This window comes from Colossoma macropomum, unplaced genomic scaffold, assembly GCF_904425465.1.
Source record: "Colossoma macropomum unplaced genomic scaffold, Colossoma_macropomum, whole genome shotgun sequence".
Lineage (NCBI taxonomy): Eukaryota > Metazoa > Chordata > Actinopteri > Characiformes > Serrasalmidae > Colossoma > Colossoma macropomum.
The window spans coordinates 7,929,233-7,955,697 of NW_023494786.1; the positions used below are offsets into that span (position 1 = coordinate 7,929,233).

General features: G+C 40.6%; 3 protein-coding genes across 4 annotated transcripts; 1 reads left to right on the forward strand and 2 right to left on the reverse strand.

The window, feature by feature from the left end:
• Positions 1-1,053: 1,053 nt before the first annotated feature.
• txndc17 (thioredoxin domain containing 17) lies at positions 1,054-6,990 on the reverse strand. Of its 2 annotated transcripts, XM_036559553.1 has the most exons (5): positions 6,877-6,990; positions 4,142-4,317; positions 3,719-3,800; positions 2,404-2,479; positions 1,054-1,607 (listed from the first exon to the last, which is right to left on the reverse strand). In XM_036559553.1, the coding sequence occupies exons 2-5, from the start codon at positions 4,284-4,286 to the stop codon at positions 1,539-1,541; spliced, it is 372 nt and encodes a 123-aa protein (XP_036415446.1). In that variant the 5' UTR covers positions 4,287-4,317; positions 6,877-6,990; the 3' UTR covers positions 1,054-1,538. The 2 variants fall into 2 exon arrangements, with proteins under 2 accessions (XP_036415446.1, XP_036415438.1); XM_036559545.1 differs by lacking the exon at positions 6,877-6,990 and having other exon boundaries at positions 4,142-4,435.
• A 140-nt stretch (positions 6,991-7,130) lies between these two features.
• Positions 7,131-13,883, forward strand: p2rx8 (purinergic receptor P2X, ligand-gated ion channel, 8). Its single transcript, XM_036559533.1, has 12 exons — positions 7,131-7,828; positions 7,935-8,231; positions 8,993-9,143; positions 9,308-9,379; positions 10,339-10,414; positions 10,766-10,862; positions 11,768-11,848; positions 12,110-12,251; positions 12,771-12,907; positions 13,023-13,116; positions 13,210-13,275; positions 13,454-13,883. Exons 2-12 carry the CDS (start codon positions 8,098-8,100, stop codon positions 13,637-13,639), a joined length of 1,236 nt encoding a protein of 411 aa, XP_036415426.1. The 5' UTR covers positions 7,131-7,828; positions 7,935-8,097; the 3' UTR covers positions 13,640-13,883.
• A 5,278-nt stretch (positions 13,884-19,161) lies between these two features.
• Positions 19,162-25,754, reverse strand: fam222bb (family with sequence similarity 222 member Bb). The gene is made up of 3 exons (XM_036559522.1): positions 25,639-25,754; positions 23,638-23,762; positions 19,162-22,507 (listed from the first exon to the last, which is right to left on the reverse strand). Exons 2-3 carry the CDS (start codon positions 23,714-23,716, stop codon positions 20,754-20,756), a joined length of 1,833 nt encoding a protein of 610 aa, XP_036415415.1. The 5' UTR covers positions 23,717-23,762; positions 25,639-25,754; the 3' UTR covers positions 19,162-20,753.
• Positions 25,755-26,465: the final 711 nt, after the last annotated feature.

The window sequence follows — 26,465 nt, forward strand, 5'->3', positions numbered from 1 at the left end:
TGAAGTTCTACAATTACAGACTGTAGTCCATCTGTTTCTCTGCATACTTTCTTAGCCCCCTTTTACCCTGTTTTTCAGTGGTCAGGACCCCCATGGACCCTCACAGAGCAGGTACTATTTAGGTGGTGGATCATTCTCAGCACTGCAGTAACACTGACGTGGTGGTGGTGTGTTAGTGTGTTGTGCTGGTACGAGTGGATCAGACACTGCAGTGCTGGAGTTTTTAAACACCTCAGTGTCACTGCTGGACTGAGAATAAAAATACTCCATGGGATGTCATAAAAAGCAGCTGTAGGTGTAATGTGTAGGTGCCCCAATACTTTTGTCCCTATAGTGTATGTAAACATGTTATTTTCATGACATCACAGAAACAGTAAATTCAACGAGCTGTTTTTGCCGCTTAGTTTCCTTATATGGACTGTGTGGACTTGGCAGTGAATAATATGTTTTGACAACAGAAAAAAAGTTTACATCCTACATCAAACTGTTTTATTTGAACAGAAAGTGAGGAAAATTCAGTTTTCTATGATATGGGCCTTTAATGTCGATATTTTGACTTCAAACTACCTAATCTAAAATTATGTTGACAGTAATGCTGTCTTTTCTTGGGATACTTATTTTTTGACATTAACTGTGCTATTTAAAGATAATTTATAATGAACAAAAAGTGCTGCTGATCAGCAACCAATATACATGAAAAGGGAAAGACCAACAATCTAATGTGACAAGGTTATAAATATTTTCCCTGTACATTTAAAACTGATCTACACACATCTCAGAATTGAAAAGCAAAACTGACCTAAGCACAATTCATCATATCATCTAAATGAGAATGATTCTAGTTTTTCCATAATATTCAATTAAAATGTAATGACTTTAACCCGCCTCTAAAATGTCTTTAAATTTTTTGTTACATCACTGTGCACCATCAGGCAAGAAAAATAACATTAACCAATAATATTGCATTTCACCTTTCACTCCAACCACCTCCACCTATCAAGTCAAAGCCTTGTGGAAGGCAGCAAAATGAATACAATTCATCAACAGAATTAGTACAATTATGTTTTTATTAGTTTTGTAGTACTGCAAGCACAAATTTGAACAAAGCTTAATTTAAATTTAAAATTTCAAAATGACATTTTCTTTACAAAAATCATAAGCTTTTTATATTTGTATAGTTTACTATACACCATCTTTAAGAGATTATATTGCTATTTCTAAATTTTATTTTTGAGGACCTTTAAGTCACTTACAATAAAGAAAGCGCTATACAGGACTAGATTTTCCCTTTACATTGTAGTGAATACATACCACCTGTATGTGTGCACAATATTATATTAGGATTTTTACTTTGTCATACAAGTCGACACTTAATTCTAATTCCACAGTAAGAGATACAGCTGACCAGATATAATAAAGACTAACAGACTGAACTGAAAGAAATGTAAGGAAAGAAAAAGTTACAAAGAAAATCAAATCAAATGTCTGAGATGCATTTTACAGTATGCATAAAACTACCACCACACCCACAGGAGGCACTAATCTTCTGTGAACATCATCCGAACCAGGTCTGCTTTGAAACACTGCTCCTCCACCAGTTTCTGTGGCTAGAATACACAGGATACAATACACTGATCATGAATAATGAAACAGTATTTTCATTTAGACAAACTACAGGGACATTTTACGTTTGAGTAAAAGGAAGAGAGGACACATGAGATATGCCATTAGGATGTAATTACACACCAGATTTAAACACAACCAGGCCGGTCAGAATTATAAAGTAATCGTCTCATCACAATTACTTATGCTGACCGCAGTTATTTTCCACAGTTTTTACTGTCCAAAGTCATGTTAACAACACATCTTACGAAAAAAAGTGTTAACCTCTGACTGGTGCAGAAAAGCTTTAGAGGGCAGTGATAAGTAATGTTTGTTGTGACATTAATAACGGTAAGATGTATGATGTGGTCCAAAAAACTCCCATAAAATTTGACCAACACCTCTGTCTTAAATTATTTTTCAGCGCATGCACACCCAGTAATGCTACTTCTTTCAATTTTAACAAAAATAAAAAAAAATCTTACATAGTACAGCCTTAACAGCACATTTAGAGGGCAGCTGTGAGAAATGTTTGTGTATTTGAGCTGAGCTGTTCCTGTCTTCAGATGAGAACTACTAAGTAAAGACAGCTAGTAAGCAAGACATTGTCCTTCAAAAAATTGAATTAAATATCAGTTATTTACATGGCAATTAACTTTCAACTAAAATTTCATGACTGTGACAGAACACAAGATATTTTACATCTGGCTTTAGTAAATCATCATACTAAAATAATATAAAACAGGACAGATCTATTTAAATATTATAGAAACATTAAGAAATACATTAACTGATACTCACTGTGCCGTAGCGTAGTAGAGTTGGGACTCCTGTGAGTTTTAGAGTCTTCTTAAACTCATTGTTAGGGTCTTTCCAGCTGGCAGAATAAAAATAATAGTGTAAGTGAGAGAAAAGTTGACTTTAAACCTTTAACCATTCAATCTCAACAATGAACTAATGAACACAACATACAAAAGCACCACACACAGATGCAGCGCTGTGACTACTTTCATCCAGATTTAAACAGCACTTCATCACAACATCACTGAAAAGACTATTCAATTCTACTGCAGATCTGAGAGGGACAAATTCACACCCTTCAATCACTCCAGCTCAATGACATCAGTCCCCATCACACCTCAGGCAATACACACACACACACTTCAGATATGTGAAGTGGATGTGAGCAGGCTCTTCCAGAGACAGAAGGCCAGAAAAGCACCAGGTCCAGACAGTGTGTCCCCGTCCTGTCTTAAAGCCTGTGCCCACCAACTGGCTCCAATCTTCATGCAGCTATTCTAGAGATCCTAGGTGCTGTGTGAAGTCCTCTCCTTCTTCAAACGCTCCACCGTCATCCCGATTCCCAAAAAACCCTCCATCACAGGAGTGAATGACTACAGGCCTGTCGCTCTGATGTCTGTGGTCATGAAGTCCTTTGAATGACATGTTTTGGCCCACCTGAAGGATGTCACATGACCCCTCCTGGACCCTTGCAGGGCAAGCAGGGCAAACAGGGCAGTGGATGATGCAGTCAGAATGGGACTGCACTACATCCAGCAACACCTTGACTGCCCAGAGGCTTATGCAAGGATCCTGTTTGTGGACTTCAGCTTGGCGTTCAACACCATCATCCCTGAAATCCTCTCCTCTAAATTCTCCCAGCTCACTGTGTCCCCTGCCGTCTGTCAGTGGAACACTAGGACTACCAGACACAGGAGCAGCTTCTTTCCTCACATCATCACCCTCATAAACAGCTGGCCAGTAATATCATCTGCAAGGCCATAGCTACCCCTGTCTTCTCCTGATAGTTATTACACCCTGCTTTACATCCATACCACTGTACACTACAGTTGCATTCCCATACATGAGGTGCACTACTGTTGTTTGCACTTCCACACACAGTTATGTATGTTGCTCGTATATTGTGTATTTTTTTTGTATGTAAATAATGTGTAAATTGTCTGCCTATTGTTTGTACACCGTGTATAGTGTATATGGCATACTGTCTGTAAATTGCACATAATACTAGAGAGACACCAACAGCTGGAACCAAATCCCTTGTGTGTTTCAACATACTTGGCCAATAAATTTGATTCTGATTTTGAAGACAACCTACTATGGCCTGTCTCCCACTTGGCAGTACACGAAGACTGAACCTTCAGGAAGATGCTCCATCTCCCCTCGGACCACTGGCTCAGCTGGAAGAAAAGAAAATGGAAATAAAAGTGAAATTACATTATTACTCTGCACCTGAAACGTCCAAAACCTTCTAATCCGTTTGTCCTGCAGCCTGTAACCTGCTTGTATACAAAAATGTTGGCATATCTTGGTGTAAGTAATGACAAATACTACTAGGAAGCAGAAGTAAAAATAAAACACATACTAGTCTATTATATTACCTCTTCGGTTATTTAGTTAAAGAATAACCCCACCGTTTACAAGAAAACTAGGTCTGCGTCTTATTGGTGCAACATTTAAGGTGGAACGGAAAAATGTGAACAAGAGACTGGCGAATATAAGGCAGACTTCAGCCTCGTACCTTTTACACAGTCTGGACACCAGCTTCTTCCCTGGTCATCTTTGTCCCCACTGAAGTAAGCAAAGATGTCTTTTCCTTTTCTTTCTGACACAGCTTTACAAAACTCCTCGTAACCGTGAACTTTAACTTCTTCGTACTGAGCCATGTTCACAGTCCGCCCTGTTTCACCGCCTCTTCTGAAAAAACAACCAAGACAAGTCCAAACAGTCCAAAGTCTGAACCGTTATGAAGGTAAAGATTATACTAACTCAGCAAAAGAGAAACAAGGAGATAAAGTGCAGCGTTTCAGTCTCCACTCACGTGAAGTCTGACGGAAAACCCTGAACGGGGACTTTTATTACTAAAATAAAAGTCCCTCTCGTTGCTTTTCACACGATTTGATTCAGACCTGCGTTGGGTGAACAGTAGCGGCACAGTTTGGACTTTCTTAGGTCCCGTACTACGTCATAAAAGCAACTAGGTCCAACCAGATCGTTGCTACCCATGATATAATCGGGTTCCAAGCATAGATGAGAAAGGTCTCAATTGGGCATAGATAGGGCACATACTGATCTATAGGTCCAATCAGATTGCCCGGAAAAAAGATTCGCCGTTCGCTGCTGTAGAACCCATTCAGTCACTCAACAGAAGAAACAACAACGACGACGACAACAATATTAATAATACAATTATTACTGTGGTTATTGTTTGAAAACAAAAAGAAATAAGACGTAAGTAATAACGTGTGGGTCATTCTCTGTATAGGGTGACAGAGTGTGTTCCAGGTTAAAACCCAGTTTAAATACAAAATATGCCTGCAGTGTTTTGTGTACATTCAGATAATGTTTCATAATGTATAAATGCAAGTCTGAGTATGCAAAACAGGGTGTCACACGACCACATTTGAACTTAGTAAAGTACTTTAAATGCAAAACAATACATTTTTTCAGGTCACTGCCGTTACCAGAACACTTTAATAAGCTTTTGATGTGTTTGCTCAATTTCAGTGTAACTAGACCGTGGGTCACAAGGTCAGTGGCGTGCCATTTCAAAGCTTTGAATCAGAAGTTGATTTTTCACAAATGTATCTCTTATTTGCCATTTCAGACGACAATAACGTCTGTCTGTCACTGGGGTTACACTTTCTTAAACCCCAGTATGTGATATTTATTTAAAATGATTTCATAAATAAAACTGTTGATACTAATGTGTCAGCTATTTTCAGACAATCCCCTGTGTTTGATAACACCAGTGACATACAAATGCTAAAGTTTGGCCACAATTACATGTTTAGTTGATTTTCTAGGTGAAAATAAGTGAACACATCCTCTACAGAGAGCACCCTTCTGCACATTTTAATGCACAGTTACTGTTTACTTGCCAAATTTTACATATTGGAGGAAAATAAAATATAAATTGTGACCTGTGCACAAGTTATGGCAAATTTATTATTTTACCTTTTTTACTAAAACGTTACTCAGAAAATAGTTGAAATTATGTGCTAAAATTTGCATAAAAATCATATGTTCGGGTTTGTTCCTTGTAGAGAATGTGTTAACATATTTTCACTTAGAAAATCAACAAAACACATAATATCTAGAAATACACTGCACATTAAGATCCACTTTCATTGCAAGTGTTAACAGACGGTATTAGAAAATATTGTAAGATACTTGTTTTTTAAAAAAACATATAAATTTACTTTTAGTGTTGTTACATTCTAAGTGTCACCCTGTTCAGAGAATAGCCATTGTAGGCTAAATGCTCTTAATATCAATCTTTTACAATGATAATAATAATAATAATCAGTAGTAGTGCAAATCTAGTAGACACAATCCTATATCAGCCTCATATATAAGGTAAACAGCCATTTGTTATTAAACAGAGATTTCTGTTTACTTCTGAGGTGGAGGAGTAAAAGACCACCAGGGAAATGGTGAGCAGTTAAACACAGAGGGGCTGCAGCCCCCCCACTGTGTTCACTGCAGCTGTGCTGCTCCCTTGGATCCCTGTTGCTTAAGTTAATGAACAGATCCATTAGGAACCAGTAAGAACTTGCCAAGATCTTAATCACACGCAGTTTTCAGGCTCACACTCAGATTAAGATGAACTAGTGTTAACATAAATCTCCACCATGCTCGTCATTAAAGCATGCTTTACAAACCACGTTTTAGTATTTAATATGAGAAGACAACCATCTTTAAGAATAACAATGAGAATAGGACTACAGACCTCTTGCAATATTTCAGATATCAATTATTTCATTGCACCAAAAGCTGGTGTTTCACTGATCAAGATAAAGCTTACATTTTCATAAGCGGAGATTAACTGGGCGGCGTACCCTGAAGACAAAACTAGAAAGGTTACACCTAATTTGGCTGAAATGCACATTTTGAAAAAGTTTGTGAAAAGGCATAAAGGCAAATGAAGGAGATCAACCTGTCTTGCAAAGATGGCAACCAAATCTACAAAGCACATTTCAAAGGAAGGCCAGCCTTTCTGAATGTGTATGTGGTTTAGTGTTAGAATTCTGATGCAAAAAAGAAGAAATAAGTGAAATGTAAAGTAAGTCCAGTGCACGTCTGCAACCACCGGCTCCCTTAATCTGACACTGACTCAGCTCTCTTCAGATTTAGCTCTCGTCATTTGATCAAACACAGTGAAGAATTTGAATACAGTCAATAACAGAACACCATGGAATTCTCCATTGTTTCCCAGCCTGCCCAGCTCCACATTTTCACCCCATTTCAACTCACCTGAGCAGGTAATCAGCAGTGGATGAAGGTTTATTGAGACGCTGGTACTCAAGCCTCACTGTGTAAACCTATATGGGCTCGAGCAGCGTTTCCCAGCTTCAGTCCTGTAGTCCTTCTGCACCGCACTGTTAGGTCTTGCTCTATCACACCTGATACTAAAGCACTTTAGCTATTAATGATGTGACTCAGGTGCAGGGAAACCATGAAACTGTGCAATGTGGCTGGATTACAGGATTGGAGTTGGGAAACACCGGACAGCGTATGCCAAACCAATCTTTAGAGATTCCCTGAGCCAGTCCATGTTTTGCTGTGTTCCTGCTCCCACCCACATCTGTGCCTTGTAGTCACTGTTGACAGAGCAAAATGTGGACTGGCCCAGAAGTTTTGAAGTATGCTATTTAAAAAATAATACTCAATTCAGAACTGCTTTAGGAGAGTCGTAGGACTACTACTTCCCAAATGCCAAGGAATATTTATATACATTTTCATTATTTATTGAAACACATACAAGTTGAAGTACATTTATTTAAAAGGGAGCACCAACTGATAAATAACAACAACAACAATATGATATGAGTAAATATGTGTACATATATTTTCTTTACTTTACTTTATATTGTAAGCTAAGGTGACAGGGTGGTTATTTTTAATTTTTAAATTAATACATTGAGGCCACAAATTGCTATGTTGAGGTCATGAATTAATATAGTGTGGCCACAAGTTAAGTTTCTCATAACTCGTGGCCTCAATGTGTTTATTTGTGGCCTCAAAAAATCACCATACATCGCATATCACATACATATTTGGATGTGAAGAAATATTATGCTATATACTTTTGTTCTGTGTGGGTTTCTTCAGGCGTGTTGGGAGTTGGCACGGAGTAAAATGTGGAGTGGCTCGGAATCCTGGTGGACCGGATTGTAAAAACGCTGGGCGCTCCCTCACTGAGAAAGTACGCGAGGCGTTTTTTCTGTCACGGTTAAACTTTTTTTATCTTATATTACAGTTCTCTCACAGCTATGTCTTGCTAGGCTAAAAAATCAGCTGTATCTCCTCAGAGTGTGAGAGGAGGAGAGTGAGTCCTGGGGTGAGCAGTCAGCGGTGTGAGCTGTGTGATGGTCGCTCTCTCTGAGTTTGTGCTCTGTCAGCCTCCGGCTGCCGCAGCGCCTTCAGAGGCAGCCTAGCCGGACAGGCAGCGAGTTAAAGACACCCAGCACAGACATGGCACTGGACTGCAGAGGAGTTCTCCTCTCTGCCTTCGACTACAAGACGGAGAAATACGTTATCGCGAAGAATAAGAAGGTCGGAGTTCTGTACAGACTCATTCAGCTGTCTCTGCTCGGCTATATCATCGGGTAAGATCATCACCTCCCGCTCCTCCTGCTAACCTGCTTCATCTGCAGGACTGAGCAGGTGTATTAGCTTACAGGCTACACACCACAGTGAGGGAGTTTTTCACAAGGCTTCATTTGGATTTTTATAAGAAATAAAAGTCGAGGGGCGCTATGAAATCATTTAAAACTGTGAAAAGATAAACTGTGAAGGACCGTTCTTAATTTTGTGAGAATTTAAAAATAATAACACGTAAATAGTCCTGTAAAGATAATAATATATACAGAAGTGGGTGGTTACCTTTACTCAGTTAGGTAGCTAACATTTTACTCAAGTAACATTTTAATGATTTTTTTTTGTCTCTATAATGTTTTCAAATGATAAAAACTTTTACTCCAGTGTATTTATGAGGAATCTGCTTTTTACTCAGTTACATTTTAGTCATTAACATTTAATTCCTTTATTTTGTAATAATGGTTTGTATTATCGGTGGCAGCATCTGAACTGTCACACCTGTCTTTTGAGGCTTATCATGTTCTTCAAAAAGAGAGAAGGAAACCAGAAAAAGAAGAACAGAGTGTAATAAACCTCATATCTTATGCTGATCGGTGCTGCATGTCCACCGCAGTTCTACAGGTTCTCTTTTACTCAAAGTAATTGTATCTCTACTTGAGTCATAAATTCATTCATGTAACAGTACCACCCACTTATGAATATATATATATGAATATATTCATAGTATTTTATAGTACTGTCATGTAAAAACGCGCTGTGTCTTGTACAGCTGGGTGTTCGTGATGAAGAAAGGCTACCAGGAGACTGACGAATCTATTCAGAGTTCAGTCATAACCAAAGTGAAAGGGGTTTTACTCACCAACACATCAGGCACAGGACCACGACTCTGGGGGCCGGAAGACTATGTGATCCCACAACAGGTGAGCACTGGCATGTGGAGATGGAGGTTTTTGTGTGCGTAGGTGTAAATATGTTTTCCTCAACCTGTCATAGGTTAGCTAATGATCAAGTGCTTCTTAAGCTGGACCAGTTCACTTTTCACATATATTCTAAAACTGGACAATGCATTTTTCCATTTCTCCAGGGAGAGGCAGTGCTTTTCATAACCACCAACTTCTTGGAAACACCAAATCAGAGATTAGGCTACTGCGCTGAGGTGAGACAAAAACATTCTTGACTGATCCTCAACAAATAACAGTTCCATTTTCAGTCTCATAGACTGTTTCACATTATATAACAGTGTTTATCTTATTAGTGTCTATTTCATTCCACACAGGGGTGAATTAGACTAAAACTGGTGTAATGTTGTTCAGGCAACTGACTATAAATATCTATGTCCTGTGGAAGAGTTGATAAGATGTTGACTGTTGCTCTTACTTTGGTACCGTGTTTTTTTTAGTATGGTGATCATGACTGTCTTGTTAAGGTATTTTAGCTGAGCTCCGACTGATTCTCAGTGAATGAACCTCTTTGTGGCTAGGGGGCCTGCTCAAAAAGTCTGGCATTGCTAGTGAATCCATGAAAGTCGCATTTACTCTTTATCACTACTTGCTTTTAGCCTGGAGCTCTCCTCAGTAGCAAGAAGACAGTCGTTACACATGAAAACATGGCCAATAATTGTGATGATTTCTGCATTTTCTTTTGTTACCCAAAATACTGCTACTCAGCAGATACTCAGCTTTACCAACACCACTAAACAACCTTCCATCAATTATGCACGCCGCTGTACTCTTCATTGCCATATTTTGCTGTCCCCAAGGGCTTAGCATCATCAGTAACATGACTCTGCATGAGAGGTACTCCTGAATGACTCAGTACTGTTCACATTTCAAAGCTAACCCAACAAGAGAAGCTGCTCTCCTTCAGACAGTAGCGCTAGATAGCTGCGTGCAAAGGAAGCCTTACTCACTGCCTCATATGGTCACAGTCACACTCTGTCTTCTCCATCATAGTGTTCATTAGATCACTTGCCGGTATGTAAACATCCGCACTTTCCACATTGCCATTCTGTGCTCTGGTAGCTCCTGTCGGGCAATAAACCAAGAACAAAGCATGGTTATGTTTAAAGCACATTCTGAACTGATCTTGTGTTTTAGGTGTATCTTTTCTTTCTAGAGTTTTAAGGTATTAGATGGCCGCTGTAGGGAGAATGGAGACTGTCCAGAGGGAGAGGCAGTTATAGCTGGCAATGGTATGCGATTCAAAATGTTGCTTTTATGCTTTATTATTTAAATCTGTAAATTATTGAGGTTTTGATGTATTTGCCCCTTCCAGGTTTCCTCAAATTTGTCACATTTGTCACACTAAATGGTTTGTTATATAAAATGTATAAGATCCTTATACACATGCAGTTACAGGCCAGTTTAAGCTAGATAACTGTTTTCCTTCAGTAAATTAAATGATCATTTAAAAACTGTATATTATGTTGAATTTGAAGATCTGAAACAATTTAGTTTGACAAATATGCAAAAATAGAGAAAATCAGGAGGGGAAGTACTTTTTCATGGCACTATAACATGCTTAGCTCATTTCCTCAACTCAGGAGTTAAGACTGGACGCTGCTTGAAGAAAGACAGGAACTCTACTGGTACCTGTGAGATATACGGCTGGTGCCCCATTGAAAGAAGCCACAGACCAGAGTAAGAACAGATTCTCTTAGCACCCACTGTACCTGTGTGTCACTATTTTAAAGAACGCAGTGCTGTTTCTGCATTAGGACAAAATTAATACTATCTGTTGTTTCATAAATGTGGGTTCATCATAAACCATTAGTTCAGACAGGCCCACCCACAGTGGCATGCAAAGAGCTCATTGCAGTTACAGGGGAATTACACAGATGTTTCAGAATGTTCTCATAATTTAATTGCTGCAATGTAAGCAAAGTCACTCAGAGTGGATTGATGCGAAATGGTTAAAGTAAACTTACAGACTCTCATATCTTTACAGTGGTGGTGATAGGAACCAGAGGTCAATGTCTACAACACAAATATAGCCATTTTATATACTATCTAAAATGACTAGTGATCCTACACATGCCTTCTGAGTTTTTACGTTTAATGTTGATGGTAAAATCACTAAGGGTGATAAATCTGAAGAAATAAGTTTTCATTTGCAACTATTTTTCCATTGAACTCCCTGCAGGTACCTCTCTGCCATGAATAAATAAAAAAAATATATTTTAGGCCTAAAGCTTACAGTGTATTCATCAATTTTATGTAATAGCTACCTGTGATGTAGCTTTTAGAGGCATACAACATCTGTTTAAACATCTGGTTCCTGTCACCACCACTATGAAGAATTCTGACTCGGTAAGCTTTTCTCAAACGGAGCATTTCACATCGAACCACTTTAAATGACTTTGTCTTTATCTTCACAACTTAATTATGAAGACGTATGAAGACAAGAGAGCTACTGTGGAAAAGAAAATTCTTCAGTGTGGTTATACATTATTGCTGTGTTTTTCCTGAAGTTAACAATTTGTTTTTCACACTGTGATATAAACTTTAAACATCTTCATTATGAAGGTCTTTCCCTCTCCTCACAGTGTGCCTTTATTAGGAAAAACTGAAAGGTTTACCATATACATAAAGAACTTCATCAGGTTTCCCAAGTTTGGCTTCTCAAAGTAAGTAACTAAGTGTAATAATTGACATTAAAGCATTATTAATAAAGTTGTGTGTGTGTGTATATATATATATATATATATATAGAGAGAGAGAGAGAGAGAGAGAGAGAGAGAGAGAGAGTGTGTATATGATAAGAGAGAGAGACAACTTTAACTGTAATGCTTATTGTGTATATATATACACATATATACATACATATATACATATACATATATACATATACATTGTATCTTGCCTAATTTGACTAACTTTCTCTGCAGATCAAATGTCTTAGAGACAGCCACGGACACATATCTGAAGAAGTGTTTGTATGATGAGGTTGCTCATCCATACTGCCCCATATTTCACCTCGGAGATATTGTCCGTAGAGCCGGATATGATTTTCAAGACATGGCCCTGCTGGTGAGTTTTCATCTTTGGACTTTCTTTTAAAACCCAAGGATTTAGAAAGCTAAACTTTAGCAGCTGTACATTCTGCTTAATGATGGCTGCAATATTAATGTCAGCTTCCTTCATTGGACTAGACAGATTACAACCCATGACCAAAACACAAGATGCAGGCTCTACACTGCCCTCTGGTGGAGCATGGAGTTCAGACATCACATAGAGATATAATGTTGAAGAGAATCGTAGAATTTTCTTTTTTTTAGACTGTCATGACTTTTTGAAAATTGTGACTCAACCCTAGTTATCTATATTATTCTATAAATAAAATATCAGGAAAAGAAACATTTTAAAAGTAGTATATGAATAGTACATGTTTTAAATACACTTATAAAGAGTTTTCCATCTCTTGTCACTGAATGGCACTTACAAACTCAACAGTTCGTAGCACACTTATCTCACTGTCAGCATGCAAGCTTGCCAGACTTGCTTCTAAAACAAAGCACCGCATATGAATGCAGCATCCTCCTTATGTAGGGTGGGTCAATCGGAATCCTAATTGAGTGGCATTGTGACCTGGACAAAGGCTACTCAGAGTGCCACCCCCGCTACACTTTCACACGGCTGGATGTCAACGCCATGCCCAACTCAGTCTCATCTGGATACAACTTTAGGTAAACCTTCAACTCATACAGTGCACTACACTGCAGTCTGCATTCACTGAAAAGTTAAAAACCGCTAGTTAAGTGTGGTGGAAAGGTTTACCTCCCCCTGTGACTGTCTCTTCAGATACGCCCGCTACTTCAAAAATGCTGCTGGAGAGACTCACAGAACGCTTTTAAAGGTGTATGGGATTCGCTTCGACATCCTGGTCCACGGCAAAGTATGCAGCAGAAATTCTTACAGGACTGATCTGCCATTAGGGGCCGTGTTAGCCAGTTTAACACATCTAACACATTTTGTGTTTTATTTTCAGGCTGGAAAGTTTAATATAATTCCCACAATTATAAATCTAGGCTCTGGTCTCGCCTTAATGGGTGCTGTAAGTATTTGAATCTTAAATGTATGAAACAGCCTAAACATCTCCTTATTGCAGACTTTTCCTAATGGATTTTACTTTTTGAAGGCATTTTGCTCTCTTCACAACAATCCAGACTCTTGTGAGATTTTTTTATTACTGTGCATCACTGGTAATGGTTTGATTTTGTTTTTTTCCACAGGGGAGCTTTTTCTGTGATATGGTGCTTCTATATATGATGAAGAAGAGTACCCTATACAGGGAGAGGAAATTTGAAAAAGATAACAAGTATGTCCTACAAACACACATACATAACCACGAGTCACAGTTATTGGCACCCCTGCATTTAGTTTTGCACAACCCCTCTCTGCCACCTTTACAGCAATGAGTCTTTTCCTGTAATACTGAGACGAGAATATAATGAGAATATGTCATTAAACACACATGATTCAGCCCATCAGCTAATTAGCAAGGCCTTCGTGAACTGAATTCAGAGTGTTAGATGAGGGTAAACACTAATCTCCACAGCTTTTTGGCCCAGAAGGTTTGACATGCCTGTTTTAGATCATGGTCCTGCTGGAAGATCCAGCTATGACCCAGAGTTAGCTTATAGGCAGAAGCAGCCAAATTTTCATGTTAAATCTCCTGGTACTTTATGGATTCCATGATGCTGTGTGTTCTAACAAGCTTCCCAGGGCCTTTAATTTCAAATATCACAGATTCCCCACCACACTTAACAGTGGAGATGAGGTTCTTTTCTGCATAAAGATCCTTTTTTATGCTAAACCCACCTTGAGTTTTTGATACCAAATAGCTCTGTTTTGTCTCACCTGACCATAGAATCTGGTTCCAGTAGCATCTAGCGAACTCCAGAGCTTATGTTTGATTAGATCAAAGAAAAAATAAAATAGTTTTTAGCAAATAGTTTGTTGCTATAAATTATATCTTTATTACAGTTTTGGTGGCCCCATCATGTATGTAGCAATTTATATATATCCATTGCCTGATTTATGAGGGTCAACAGACTTTTGACTTATTACATTTGTGTAATGTCCTCCCAGTGTTGATGAATGCCTAAGGGAACCATATATATATATATATATATATAATGATTGAGTTCCTGAACGCTCAGGTGGACTCTAAAAAGTGTAATGGGGACAGCTTTATTTATTATTATAAGTATCAAATTCAATTTTAGGGTCCATTAAAGCAGAAAGTTAGGTCTTTTTGAAGGGTTCAGAATCTCTTCTAATTAACTGTATTAACATTGTTTAACTGATTGGTTAACTCTTCAGCTTGGTGCCTGGTCTTGTGGTGATAACACTGTTTTTTGCACTCTTGACAGGAATGGAAACAACAACAGAGATAGTGTAGAAGTGTCAGAAGAGCCTGTGAAACAGCCTTCAGAGGTGGAGCATCTCACTGACCCAACACCTGATCAACACACTGTGGGAACAACTCCATTTCCCACAGAGCAACACGATAAGCCATCTGACTGACAAATAAACCCATCTGATTGGCAGATAAACAAATCTACTGTGCACTGACTTTTGGACAGCAGCCATGAGAGTCTTTTACTGCATCCCAAAGAGAACGCACTTTCCCCTGGTCCGTATATGTCCCTGTGTGGAACTTCCTATTCTTAAAGAGAATGTAAGGACATTTGATCACTGTGCAAAGTTGTTAGCCATGCAATACTGTGCATACTTGAAGATGGAAGCAATAACAGCCAAAGTTGTGATTTAATGGTCACATTTTTACTATTTTTGTGTGTTTTGTATGTTTATTCCAGTTATTATGGATGATCATATGATCTGGCACGCTGTTGGTTATCACACCTGCACTGTGATGTTACTGTAAATGCACTATATTAAAGACATCATATTAAATTTCTTATTAAAGTGTCTGAAAAGGAGCAAAATGTAACATCTTTGCCAAAAGAACTTCAAATTCATATGAATACCGCACTGAGTGAATACTGAACAGTTACTATTTTAAGAAAATAAATGACAAACTGATCATGGTACTTCATTAATGTTCGAATCATGTCTGAAGAGTCATATTCAGTCTAATAAGAGATAGTTAGGTATGTAGGTCAGCATTAGAGGCCTACCTGCATTAACCATCATTTTAATATGTCTAAAGGCTGTGGTAGAACCTGTTATCAACACTGTTTGGCCCAAAGAAATGAGAGAAGTGTTCCCATTATTTATGGGTTGAGTACTTGGTCTTATTTCACACTCTGGCAAAGTGCTGTGGATTATAATCTATATACATGAAATTGCAGCTACAACATTCTTACCCAAATCCACTTTCCTTACTTTAGAGCTTCTAGTCACACAGCTGGCTCTGTGATTTGTTGTTCTGTCAGCTGGGATCTAAATGACCTATTTATACCCATTTAATATTTTCTATCTTAACTGTGCTCAGTGTGACGCTTCAAACTACCGGAACACATAGCCTGAAGTAACCACTGCCATACACACATATCTTATCTTTTAAGTCTTACAGTCACTGGAATTATTTTTCTCAGTTCAGTGTGTGCAACCAATTCAGTCACATCTGCCAAATTTTAGTAATTTATAGATTGATTATAGAATATTCAGATTGTATTTCACTTGCTGTTCAGGAGTAGCTTTTGGCTTATATTTGAAAGACGGAAAAAGTAAATATGTAGAAACTATTGCAGCGTGTTCAAGTAACGTTGCGGTAAGTTTTAGGTTATGTTTTCTCCAGCATTTATTGCACTTGGTCCATTTTGCGATGGAAAAGGGTAGGGCTAAGAACCGCCCTGGGTGTGTGTGTATATAGAAGCTGGGTAGAGAATAAATTGTTAGAGAAAAGCTTTGCTTATCTATGGTGTAGCTGTGTCCAACAACAGCTGACTAGTAGTGGAGAAAACTACAATTGTTATTGTGCTAAAAAGCACTACCACCATGTTAGTACTGGTTGAGCAAAAATCCTGCTTCATGAGAGGCCCCTGAATATCTTCTCTATTGTGTTAATCAGACAGCTGCAAACAAACCACACTGATTGGTGATCGCCTGTATCTCACTGAATTTTGGGTAAAAGGCCACTGCTAGGTCTCCATTGATGCAGTCCTTGCCAAAGGATGCACTAAAGGCCCATAGAGGACACACCTAAGACCACAAGTGCTCCAAGCGAGACAATAATTACATCAAGCTTTGATGGACATGAACGTACAGAACAACACATGCTTTGCAAATGCAAGTCAAACTTTATTTTGGTTAGAGGGGAATGTCTGTGCAACACATTGTTCCTGAAAAAAATGGACATCTGGAATGACAGATTTCAGTTACACAGTTACAGGTGTACACTGCTACCATTCAAGCGGCATTTTGTTCTTTGGTGGAACAAGATGAGACACACTCGGCACAACTCCCAACAGACTCCCGAGCATCAAAGCGGCCGTCGTGTCGTTTTGTGAGGGGAGTGAGTGGGAGTACATGTGCTCTGTAAGATACAAAGAACTTTCTAAAGCACTCCTTAGAATGTTTCTAGGGTACTAGAAGTTCAGCAGCGTAGGTTTAACCACCTCGACTAATGATACAGCAGCAACTATTCAAATTCAAACAGATCGTATGCCTGTGGCGGCACATGCATCGTGTTTTGTGTTTGTTTTTTTTTTTAATATCAGTAGTTTTAAGTAGCTTGGTCCCCCATTCATGAACAGTGCACCGGGTCTATGCAGTGTGCACTTGTGCCAGTACGTTTCCTACTTACACATCCAGGCAGTCGCATACACACACAGTCCACATCCGCCCAGTGGAGGCACTTCACATGGAAACAGTAACTATTATAAAGAGCGACCTGACTTTGCAACCTTGAGCTGTAACAAGGCATGAAATGAGGATTGAACGAAATGTGTCAAATCTAACGTTCAAGCTTTACGATAAAAATTAGGAGAAGCAGCTTGCAGTTGACAGGCAAATGCATTAACTTACTACTGAACATATCTATTAACAATGTTGCATTGCAAAAAGGCGTATCATAAATTAGAACTAGTTTCTATCCTTACGACATTTAGAAGAAGGCGTAACTCACAATATGTGGATGGAATTAAATAGCAGCTTCCTGGGCAAAGTACAATGACAAAACGAGGGAGAAGCCTCAACAGAACTAGCCTATTCCTACTGAATGAACTCAAGCCTGTGCCGTGTAGTCGCAAACCCTTCAGGCTTCATTGATCATGTCACAAAGCTCTGTTCAATTCAGCCTGCATCATTTCACACTCTACATTTAGAATCCCATGACACAGAGACAGACATAGGACTTGCACAGGCAAATCCATTACAATAAATTATGAAGCTGAGGAGGGTAACATAACTTGGTGTGGTCTGGATGCAAAATGACAATCTGTTACAGCCCAGTACTATACATAGATTAAGTTGCTAAATACAAAAAGTTCATCCTCATTTTGAGAATTAAATTTTTCCCCAAAAATTATGGACTTCACATAAAAAAAAAAACATTGAAATTGCTAATATCACAATTCAGCATCTTCTATACCATGCCTATTATCAAGGACAGTCCGAGGAACGAATATTTAAGGCTCTTAAGGGGCGACCAGGGAGGCTAAGATACTGGGTGTCACTCACACCACCCACACACTGCTCATCGGTTGCTCCATCAGTTACACCAAAGTCTGCCTGCAGTCTGACAATACCTGCACCTGGCTGCCAGATGTCCTGCCCTGATACATACATGGAGAGACCAGTTCACCGTCACGGGGGTGGGGGTGGGGGGGGACATTAGCTGAACTGTAACATACATGAAGTGGGCAGACAGCATGTGAAGAGGCACCAGTTGACCTGAGAAAGAGAGGAACTCGTCATACAAGAACATTCCTGAAGCAGAGGAGACCGTTCATTATAAACCAAAGCAACGAATGTCACAGGGTTAACTATGGAGAATGGAACTGGGCTGAGAGAAAACCTCAGGCTTCATATCTCATATATCTGGATATCTCATATCTTCATTTTGAAACAGCTCACTGATTTCCCCCCTCCCCCTGGTTCCCCCCCTTGTTTTACTTCTCTGTTTAACAGTCCATTTCACTGGTAGTACATTTCAGCCATTTTAGGTTAAAAACAAGATGGCACCTGAGATGAAACTTTGTGAGGACTAGCAACAAATAGAACGACTTAGTTAAGTTTATGGATTCTAACAGCCTTGAAAATCACCCTGCCAGAAAAAGAGCAGAATGGTGTTACTAATGGAGCAAAACACAACAGTCCAGTTCACGCCGACAAAGCATTCACACAAGGCTTATCACAGCTCTCAGTTACAGTAGTACAGCCCAAAAAATAAAATAAAATAAATCAAATCATTTAGCCTGTGGTCCTCTTTTATATTGCCATAAAACTTGCAAGTGATCCATTTATGCGCAAAGAAAGATTTCCTTTGACAGTGATTGAAAAATAACCATTAAATGGAAAAATGACAATGTTTTCAGAAGGAAAAATCTGGCTCCTCTGCACACTCACTTTAAAACCTGGGCCAAAGTTTAACCAACATCTCAGTTAAAGGGCTAATGTAGGATCAACTCTCTGTCCACACAGACTTATTTCAATATAAAAGGCAAAAGACAGATCCTTGACAGAAACCATATTACGCAAAACTCATTCTTCTATTATTTAATTTCCAGTGAAAATGGCCATTAAGGACAAGTTACTCATTTTTCAGGAAATGTTTCTGGGGAGATTGGATATAAGATAATTTACTTGCACAAGGAAGAGGAAAATAAAAGGAAAACAAGTGGAGTTTTTTTAGAGAGAGAATGGGATTCCTAACAACCATGCAAAACCTGGTAGACCACCAAAATTGTCACCATATAAACGATACTTAAATCTTTGATCTTTGAGAGAGAGGGGGAAAATCAAGCTCCACTTTTGATTCAGATCTGAAAAATCCACAGCTGTTTCTGTTCATCCTTCCACTGTGAGAAGACAACTCAACATTATGAGTCTGAAAGGATGTGCAGATTTCAATGAGCCGTTACTGAGAAGGGGAAATAGACAAAAAAGAAGAAAACATGTCAATCCAACAAATAAACTGTTGGTGTTCTCAGAACAATGGCCTGACCACCTCAGAGTCCAGACCTCAACATCACTGAATGTGTTTGGGATTACTTGGATTGTGAGAAACATAAAATGCAGCCAACTTCTAAGACTTTTCAAGTGTGGAAAAATATCCCTGCAGATTTTGTGAAAAACTAAAAGCAAGATAGATACTGAAAAATTGTTAATTGGTTGTCGAGGTTTCCATGTAATTTCCTGTGAATTTTCTATTTTAACCCTGATGTTGAAAAACAAACAACTTGTACTTAATGGCCGTTTTCTGGAAATTAAATAAATGAAGGATGGTCTTTGCATAACACCCTGAAAAGTTGGAAACACCTGTAGTGAATATTAACTAGTACAGACAAACATAACACCTCTTCTTAGAAACTCAAGTAACGGCATCAAAAGGGGGAAAAAAGGAAAGAAAAATAAACTACAAAATAGCAAACTATGCCTTGTCTGCACAAAACAATTTCAAAACAATTTCCAAAGCACGCACCGTCCCACCACTTTACAACAAAATAACAATGAGTCCAATGGCATACTTGGAGAACAGAAAATCTAGCAAAAGTCACAAAAGGGCACAATGCTGGCTGATACAAAAGGGGGGGGTTCACACTGAGAAAGCCTTATGGTAACAGTCCGATCAAAGAGCCCAAGTCATGTACAACAGCCTCAGGAAACAGTCTTGTCATAGGTGCATATCCCAGTGTCAATTTGCACTTTTTACTGATTCAAAGTTACAAGCGCAAACTAACATGTAAACATTGAAAGGGAAAACTCTGATCACTGTGTCAGAAATGCCAGATCACAACACAGAAGAAACAGTCTCACATCTCAGAAACATGGCACCCCAAAGAATCTCTTCAGTGAACAGTGAGTGTGGCCTGTCAGTATTAGCACTTCTTTAAAAACAAATTAAGTAAACTACACCAAAATAACTGATACACCTCTACAGAAATAATATAACACCATGTTATATGCTAACCATATACTGTCTTGAGCAAAAACCATGTCTGTGGAAGCAACCAGAGGAGAACATCTAGCTGAAAAGGTCAGCTGAGTAAGTCTAGACGAGAATGCTGAGCTCACACAGAAAAGAACGGACGCTGCTTTCATCAACTGCGATGATGCCATTATGGTTGCGTGCTCTTTAAATGCAAATAAATACATGCCAACACAGGCTACTTCTTAATCTAATCTACACAATCAGAAGAGCCAAGTGGAAGCTTGCACACAGTTAAGAGGAGTATAGTGATGGTTTTTTGTAGCAGTCAAAAGAAATCTGGAAAAATACCATAAATGTGGAAAACATTCAGTAGATCACTTGCAAGACTGGAAACAAAAAAGGAGGAGCAGGGATAGGTTCCTTACATCGAGGCTAACACTGAACGATGACTAGTCTGAGCAGGCCGCAGCTCATCTGTACCCTGGGTGATGAATATGTACATTTCGACTGTCGCCTGTATCTGGAGGCCTGCGCATCTTCATCATGGCCGCATTCTGCTCTCGGAAGCAGGGTGCCTGGAAATCTCCGCCCACATACTCCATGGTTTGCATCACGTTTGTCTGGCCCGAGGCACCAGCCCCGGTTCTGTACTGGGCACCAGGGGTGCAGTCTATGGAGGCCCCTGAAAGGCCCCCGTGGAATGGAATAGCCAGGTCCTGAGACCCTGAGCTGTCACTGTTTGGCGTCGGCAAGATGCTGTTCCATGGAGGCTGCATGTAGTGCCCATTGCTGTAATTCATGGCCCCTGGCATGGCACTGACTGGGGGTGAGGGTGTGGGCTTGTCTATGAGGGGCTTCAGACTAAATGGCTGGCCCATGCATGCGTCCTGTGGGTAACTCATGCTCTTGGTGGGGAAGCCAGGCACGTCTCTGGGTGGATTCTTGCTGGGGTGGGCTCCGTCCTGCAGGGGCTGGAGGTGAGCCAGCTGCTGCTGGTTCCATGAGCGCTGCTGAAGTTGTTGTTGTTGCTGTGGCAACTGAGGCTGGGCCTGCTGCTGCTTCAAATCATGATAAGCAGGCATCCTGTTCATGGCGGCCATGTTAGGCAGTGTTAGAGCAGGAACGGGGCCAGCTTTGTCTGAAGTGTTACTGAGGGCGCAAGAGGGTAGAGGGTTGTGGGTGCACACTCTGGAGCTGGCGTTAATGAGCAGGTTGCGGCTGATGGGGCTGGGGTTGGCAATCTGTCCTTCGCACACGGAGGTAGCGCTCACGCCAGCCCGGGCCTGGCAGAACTGGTTGATCTGGTGCACGATACTGTTCAGGTCGCCGGGCCGGTTCTGGTGCAGGCTGGCAGCCATAGACAGCGGGATAGTTGAGGTAGACACAGTCACATTAGGAGGGGCATCAGCATCAGGGAGCTTGCCAGGAACCTGCATGCCTGGTGGGTGCTGCAGTGGCTGCATGACGCCACTGGAGGCTGGAGGGCCTGCACCAGTGGCTTGAGGAACCTGCTGAGATTGGGGGAAACCCTGGGCGTGCTGCAGGCAGGCTGACTGAGTCATGTCAGGAAGGTGCCGGAGGCCCTGTGAACCTGACTGGTGGTGCTGCTGCTGCTGTTGCACGAGGGCGTGTTGGTGGTTGAGAGTATGATGAGGCGCAGGCTGCTGGCTAGCCAGGCTAGGATGGACAGTCTGCTGATGGCCCAGGCTTTGCTGCTGTTGTAAACTGGGAGGATGAGCTAGGACCTTCTGCTGCTGCATCGTATGGGGATGGGGAAGGGCCTGCTGGGCCTGCAAGCTCTGAGGGTGGGCGAGGCTCTTCTGGGCCAACAGCTGTGGCTGGGAGAGTGCCTGCATGCGGGGAACAGTCTGAGGCAGGTTTAAAGTGCTTGGAGTGCCGTAGGGTCCACTCTGCGGGTTCATGACGATCTTGGGGAGGAAGCGGGCTCGGCCGCCTTCAAACTCCTTGAGGATTCCTTTAACAGGAACTTTGACTATGGCCAAGAGGCCTGTCCTGGTGCTGACCTGAGATGGGTAAGGACTGTATCGCTGACTGGATGTGTCAAGACCGTTCACTGTACGCCGGAGATGCTTTCTCTGAGGTACTTTCACGCTACTGGGGAAGATTTTTATAGTCAGTGGGTTATTGGCAACTTTCTTAGCATACGCATCCAATTCCGCTGGGGTTGGATACTGTGCAGATCTCATCTTCTGCGTAGTGTCCCCTGAGAAAGAGAGGAAAGAATATATCACGAGAAAAGTGGAGCACATCTGACAACCAGATTCAAATACAAGTACTAGTTAATTATCCATGCTTATATATAAAAAAATATATATAAATAATACCTCATCCAAACAAGTATTCTAAATTCAAAAAGCCTCTGAAATACTCTCCTGAGAAGCTAGATCATTTGCATATGACATTAAAAACGCAAAGTTTCAACAGAGATTTGCTACATACCACAATGGCATATGTAAGAGAACTAATGCTGCATAATTACACTCCACACAGACTAACTTAAGGACATACACACAGACATGCAGTATGCAAAGAGTAAAAGCCATAATACACAATCATAATGCCATTTTAGTTGCATGTTCTGAGAAGACAAATAATCATAAAGTTGACTCTTGAGCACAGCCAAGAATATACAAAAGGTAACTGGATTTCAGAACCATTCTGTGGCAGTGATATAAGGCAGTATGGCAGCAACATAACACTATACACAATACATCTACACAATATACTTTTTAGACAAAGTGCAAGGACCATAAAAGAAATAGCCTGCACATACAACAAAACAACTGTGCAATGCAAGAATGAGCACAGAACAGCTGAGCTAGAATAAGTCCAAAGAAGTAAACAAAGACCTAAGTGCAAAGGCAAAGTGTTCTAGCAGATTATTGCTAGATTAGGCTATTAATAAATGCTAGAATGTGTGAGACATATTATGCCCAAGGTATGATTTTGACCTAATCTTCTTAACATACTGCTTGCAGGAAAAAACTAGATCTCCAAAGTGAAGAAAAATGGCCATGGTGGGTGTTTATCCATTTATACTTATTATTGTAGTAACCTAAATGATATTTTAGTCTAAGGATTTTTGGTGTGTACATGGGAAAACAAACTTCAAGTTTAATGGAAATGTATTTTAGCGTAAGGATCTCATATGATGCATGATTCTCAAAAAAGTTTTTTTCTGATTCTCAGAAAAAAAGAGTTTAACAGACTGTTGATACCTGCCATAAGACAAGCAGACTACCTAAACCACTATCACCCTGAGGAAGCGAAGTTCAGTGCTTACTCATCTATGTTCAGCAGGGGGTCCAAGAGAGAAAAGCAACAGCTACTTACATTTCTGAAGTCCAGTGTTCATCTGCGTGTGGGTGAGAAACTGGAGAGAGGGGGTTGATACCGGCAGACAGGCCAGCATGACACACAGGCACTAATGCAACATCCGACGCTCACTCCTCATCACACTATAAGGCACACGAGCAGAAAATGAACGTTAATACACACTACTACTTACAATGAACACATATACATACCATAAGGAAATGTCTATTTTGGTTGTACTTGGAGCACAGAGTGGACTATGTTCACTGTAAACCTTTAACACTAGGAACTGTCTTAAGACCACCAGTACACTGCGATATAAGCCTTGCTACCGCCTCCCTCCTCATAATCCGCATATGGCCTGCATGACTCAAACACTCCCCTCCTGACCATCACTTGAAAATGGATGTTACAAGTCAGAGTAAGTGGCGGGCACCAAATACGGGCAACTTATTACATCTGGTGACCAACCCACCTAGACTCACGTATCAGCTGAGCAAACGTGGCAAATTGAGTCTTCAGCCTCCATCTTACCTGAACATCAATCACCATCAGGAACAAAAGGGCTCTGTAATTGCCTCACTGTAGAAGCCCTTTATTTAAATATCATGCATTCATCCATGACCTTTCTACACAGCTCAGTTGAGCAGCTGGTGGCAGAGCCCACCGTGCACACCCTGCAGGCTCAGTGTCAGCAGCGCCATTCTCCACTCAGCCTGGCAGGTGCCCAGGGCACGGCAGGAGATTCAGGCCACAGGCTCTCTTGGTTCACTCCCTTCAGGCTGGTGGCAGCAAAAAATGCAGTCAAGACGCAGCCAGACACCCTCCATTTTAAGCAGCAGATATCAATCTTGCTGTGATCCGGGGAGGCCGAAATTCTTCGTCACAGTTAGCAACGTCACCTCCTCTGTACAGCTCGCTGTGACACAATTCCAGAAACATCCGAGGTGACTAACCTATCAGTCTGGAAGCAGATGACCTCGCATTACTTGCATTAGAGTATTAGCATATTTACTGTTAAATGCCTCGTCTTTTACCCTTGTAAGGACAGCGTTTTCTCTCAAGCAGAATATTGCAGACTAGAAAAGCAGATAAGTTACTGAGTGGTATGTGTAAGCTAGCCAGTGACGACTTCGCCGTATATAGGCACATTTTATTCAAACATTAACCGTTACACGTAGAAACATCTAGCTACTAATATGTGCGTCTGTGACTGATAACCATGCAGCTAACCTTAGCTGAATAACGACTGACACAGCACGTAGTTAGGTTACTTAACCGAAAAGCTAGCTTATCGTTAAGTGACACGACAGATTAAGCTAACTAGGTTACCTGGAAAGCCGTTTAGCCCAATATCAAATTAGAACTGGGAAAACAAAGCAGCACTAGATTAGCTAAAGGAAATGATCTAAGCCGTCTTCCACTAAGGTTTACATTTAAACATACGGCGTCAAACTAACCAGCACAGCTAGCCAGCTAGGTTAGCTAACTAAATGTGCAAAGGCTAATGGAGCTGGCTGGCTCTAGCTAGCTATTATCCGTTCAATTCAGCTCAGCTAAGCTAGCAGTACTAAGTACCCAGCTAGCAAGCAAAAGCGAGCTAGCCAGCAAACTTTGGCACGACGAGAAGCTAAATGAACACAACAGCCTTTAACGGTGCTCGCAGGGCTTCGACAACAACAGCTAACTTACCCTAACATTACGTGTAGTTAAGGCTACCGGTTCTATTGTCCTGCACTCACTGCAGGGGTGAATGTGGAGAACGTGACCCGTGGTAACTAAGTACCGCTGTGCCCGAACAGCCTCACAGCCACACAGCGCAGGGTTTTGTTAGCCACAACACAAATCCCCGGCTGGCTATCTCGGCAGACGGACGGCTAGCAGCGCTGCTGGTGTTGGTTTAACCTGACCCGCTCGCTCTTCTTCTTTGTGCCGACTCTGTTCAGCTCTCCGCTCAGCGCTGCCGGTCAAACTGCGTTTCAGACGATCAGAATGAGCTGCGATTAAAGCAGAACTTACTCTCTATCTTTAAAGCGACGCGTTCGAGTCTCAAAACTGCATTTTGTTGATTTTCTCCTGCATCGCCAGTCGCCTCGGTGAAGCGTCGCTTAGTCACTGACCGCAGCCGGACGGCGCGCATGCGCACTGCGACTCTCCCAGGCTCTTCTTCTGGGGGGTTGGTCAGCGCGACGGACACGGAGCTGTTCCTGATTAAAGCGCCACCTTTTTGCTCGGAGCGGAATGTTCGTGTTCGATCACTGAAACACAGCTCAGTGTGGTCTCGTAGACTTTTTTTTAGATAAGATTAGATTCCTTTCATTGTCATTGCTTGTTTACCTACAGTGAAATTCAGGTGCACCACCTGAATTTTCATACACAACTACGTTCTTACTGAATGGCAGAATGACCGAGACCATCTACTCCATTCATTCACGAACAGCGGAGACCCGAGCCCAGCTGAGTCAGGCCGACAGAGCAGAGGTTTGTAGTGGCTAACTTAGTTTTACTCAGTTGACCTTCATAAGCAGGGAATCTCTAAGGTGACATGGTGATTATTTGTCAAAAGACGTGGCCACAAATTAATGTATTAAGGCCACGAGTTAAGTTTCTTGTGGCCATGAATGAATTTATTGAGGCCACCCCATATGAAAAAAAAATTGAAAAGGATATGTATTTTTGTACATTTGAAATACATTTCAAATGCACTGCAATCAATGTTGAAATACATTCCAAACACTAAAATGTATTTCAGAATATGTTGCTATATTAACCAAATATTTTTTAAATGCATTTGTTTTAAAATGTGTGAGGAAATATTACACATAGGAAAGTACCACACAAAAATA

Bases quoted from the DNA above. Each gene is read 5' to 3' on its own strand.
- p2rx8 (XM_036559533.1), top strand. From the start codon at position 8,098: ATGGCACTGGACTGCAGAGGAGTTCTCCTCTCTGCCTTCGACTACAAG. The intron at 9,380-10,338 runs GTGAGACAAAAA...TTTTCTTTCTAG, and splicing joins GATTAGGCTACTGCGCTGAG to AGTTTTAAGGTATTAGATGG. The intron at 12,908-13,022 runs GTAAACCTTCAA...CTGTCTCTTCAG, and splicing joins TCATCTGGATACAACTTTAG to ATACGCCCGCTACTTCAAAA.
- fam222bb (XM_036559522.1), bottom strand. From the start codon at position 23,716: ATGCTGGCCTGTCTGCCGGTATCAACCCCCTCTCTCCAGTTTCTCACC. The intron at 22,508-23,637 runs GTAAGTAGCTGT...TCTCTTTCTCAG, and splicing joins GAACACTGGACTTCAGAAAT to GGGACACTACGCAGAAGATG.
- txndc17 (XM_036559553.1), bottom strand. From the start codon at position 4,286: ATGGCTCAGTACGAAGAAGTTAAAGTTCACGGTTACGAGGAGTTTTGT. The intron at 3,801-4,141 runs GTACGAGGCTGA...CTTTTCTTCCAG, and splicing joins GTGTCCAGACTGTGTAAAAG to CTGAGCCAGTGGTCCGAGGG. The intron at 1,608-2,403 runs GTGAGTATCAGT...TGTGTATTCTAG, and splicing joins CTCTACTACGCTACGGCACA to CCACAGAAACTGGTGGAGGA.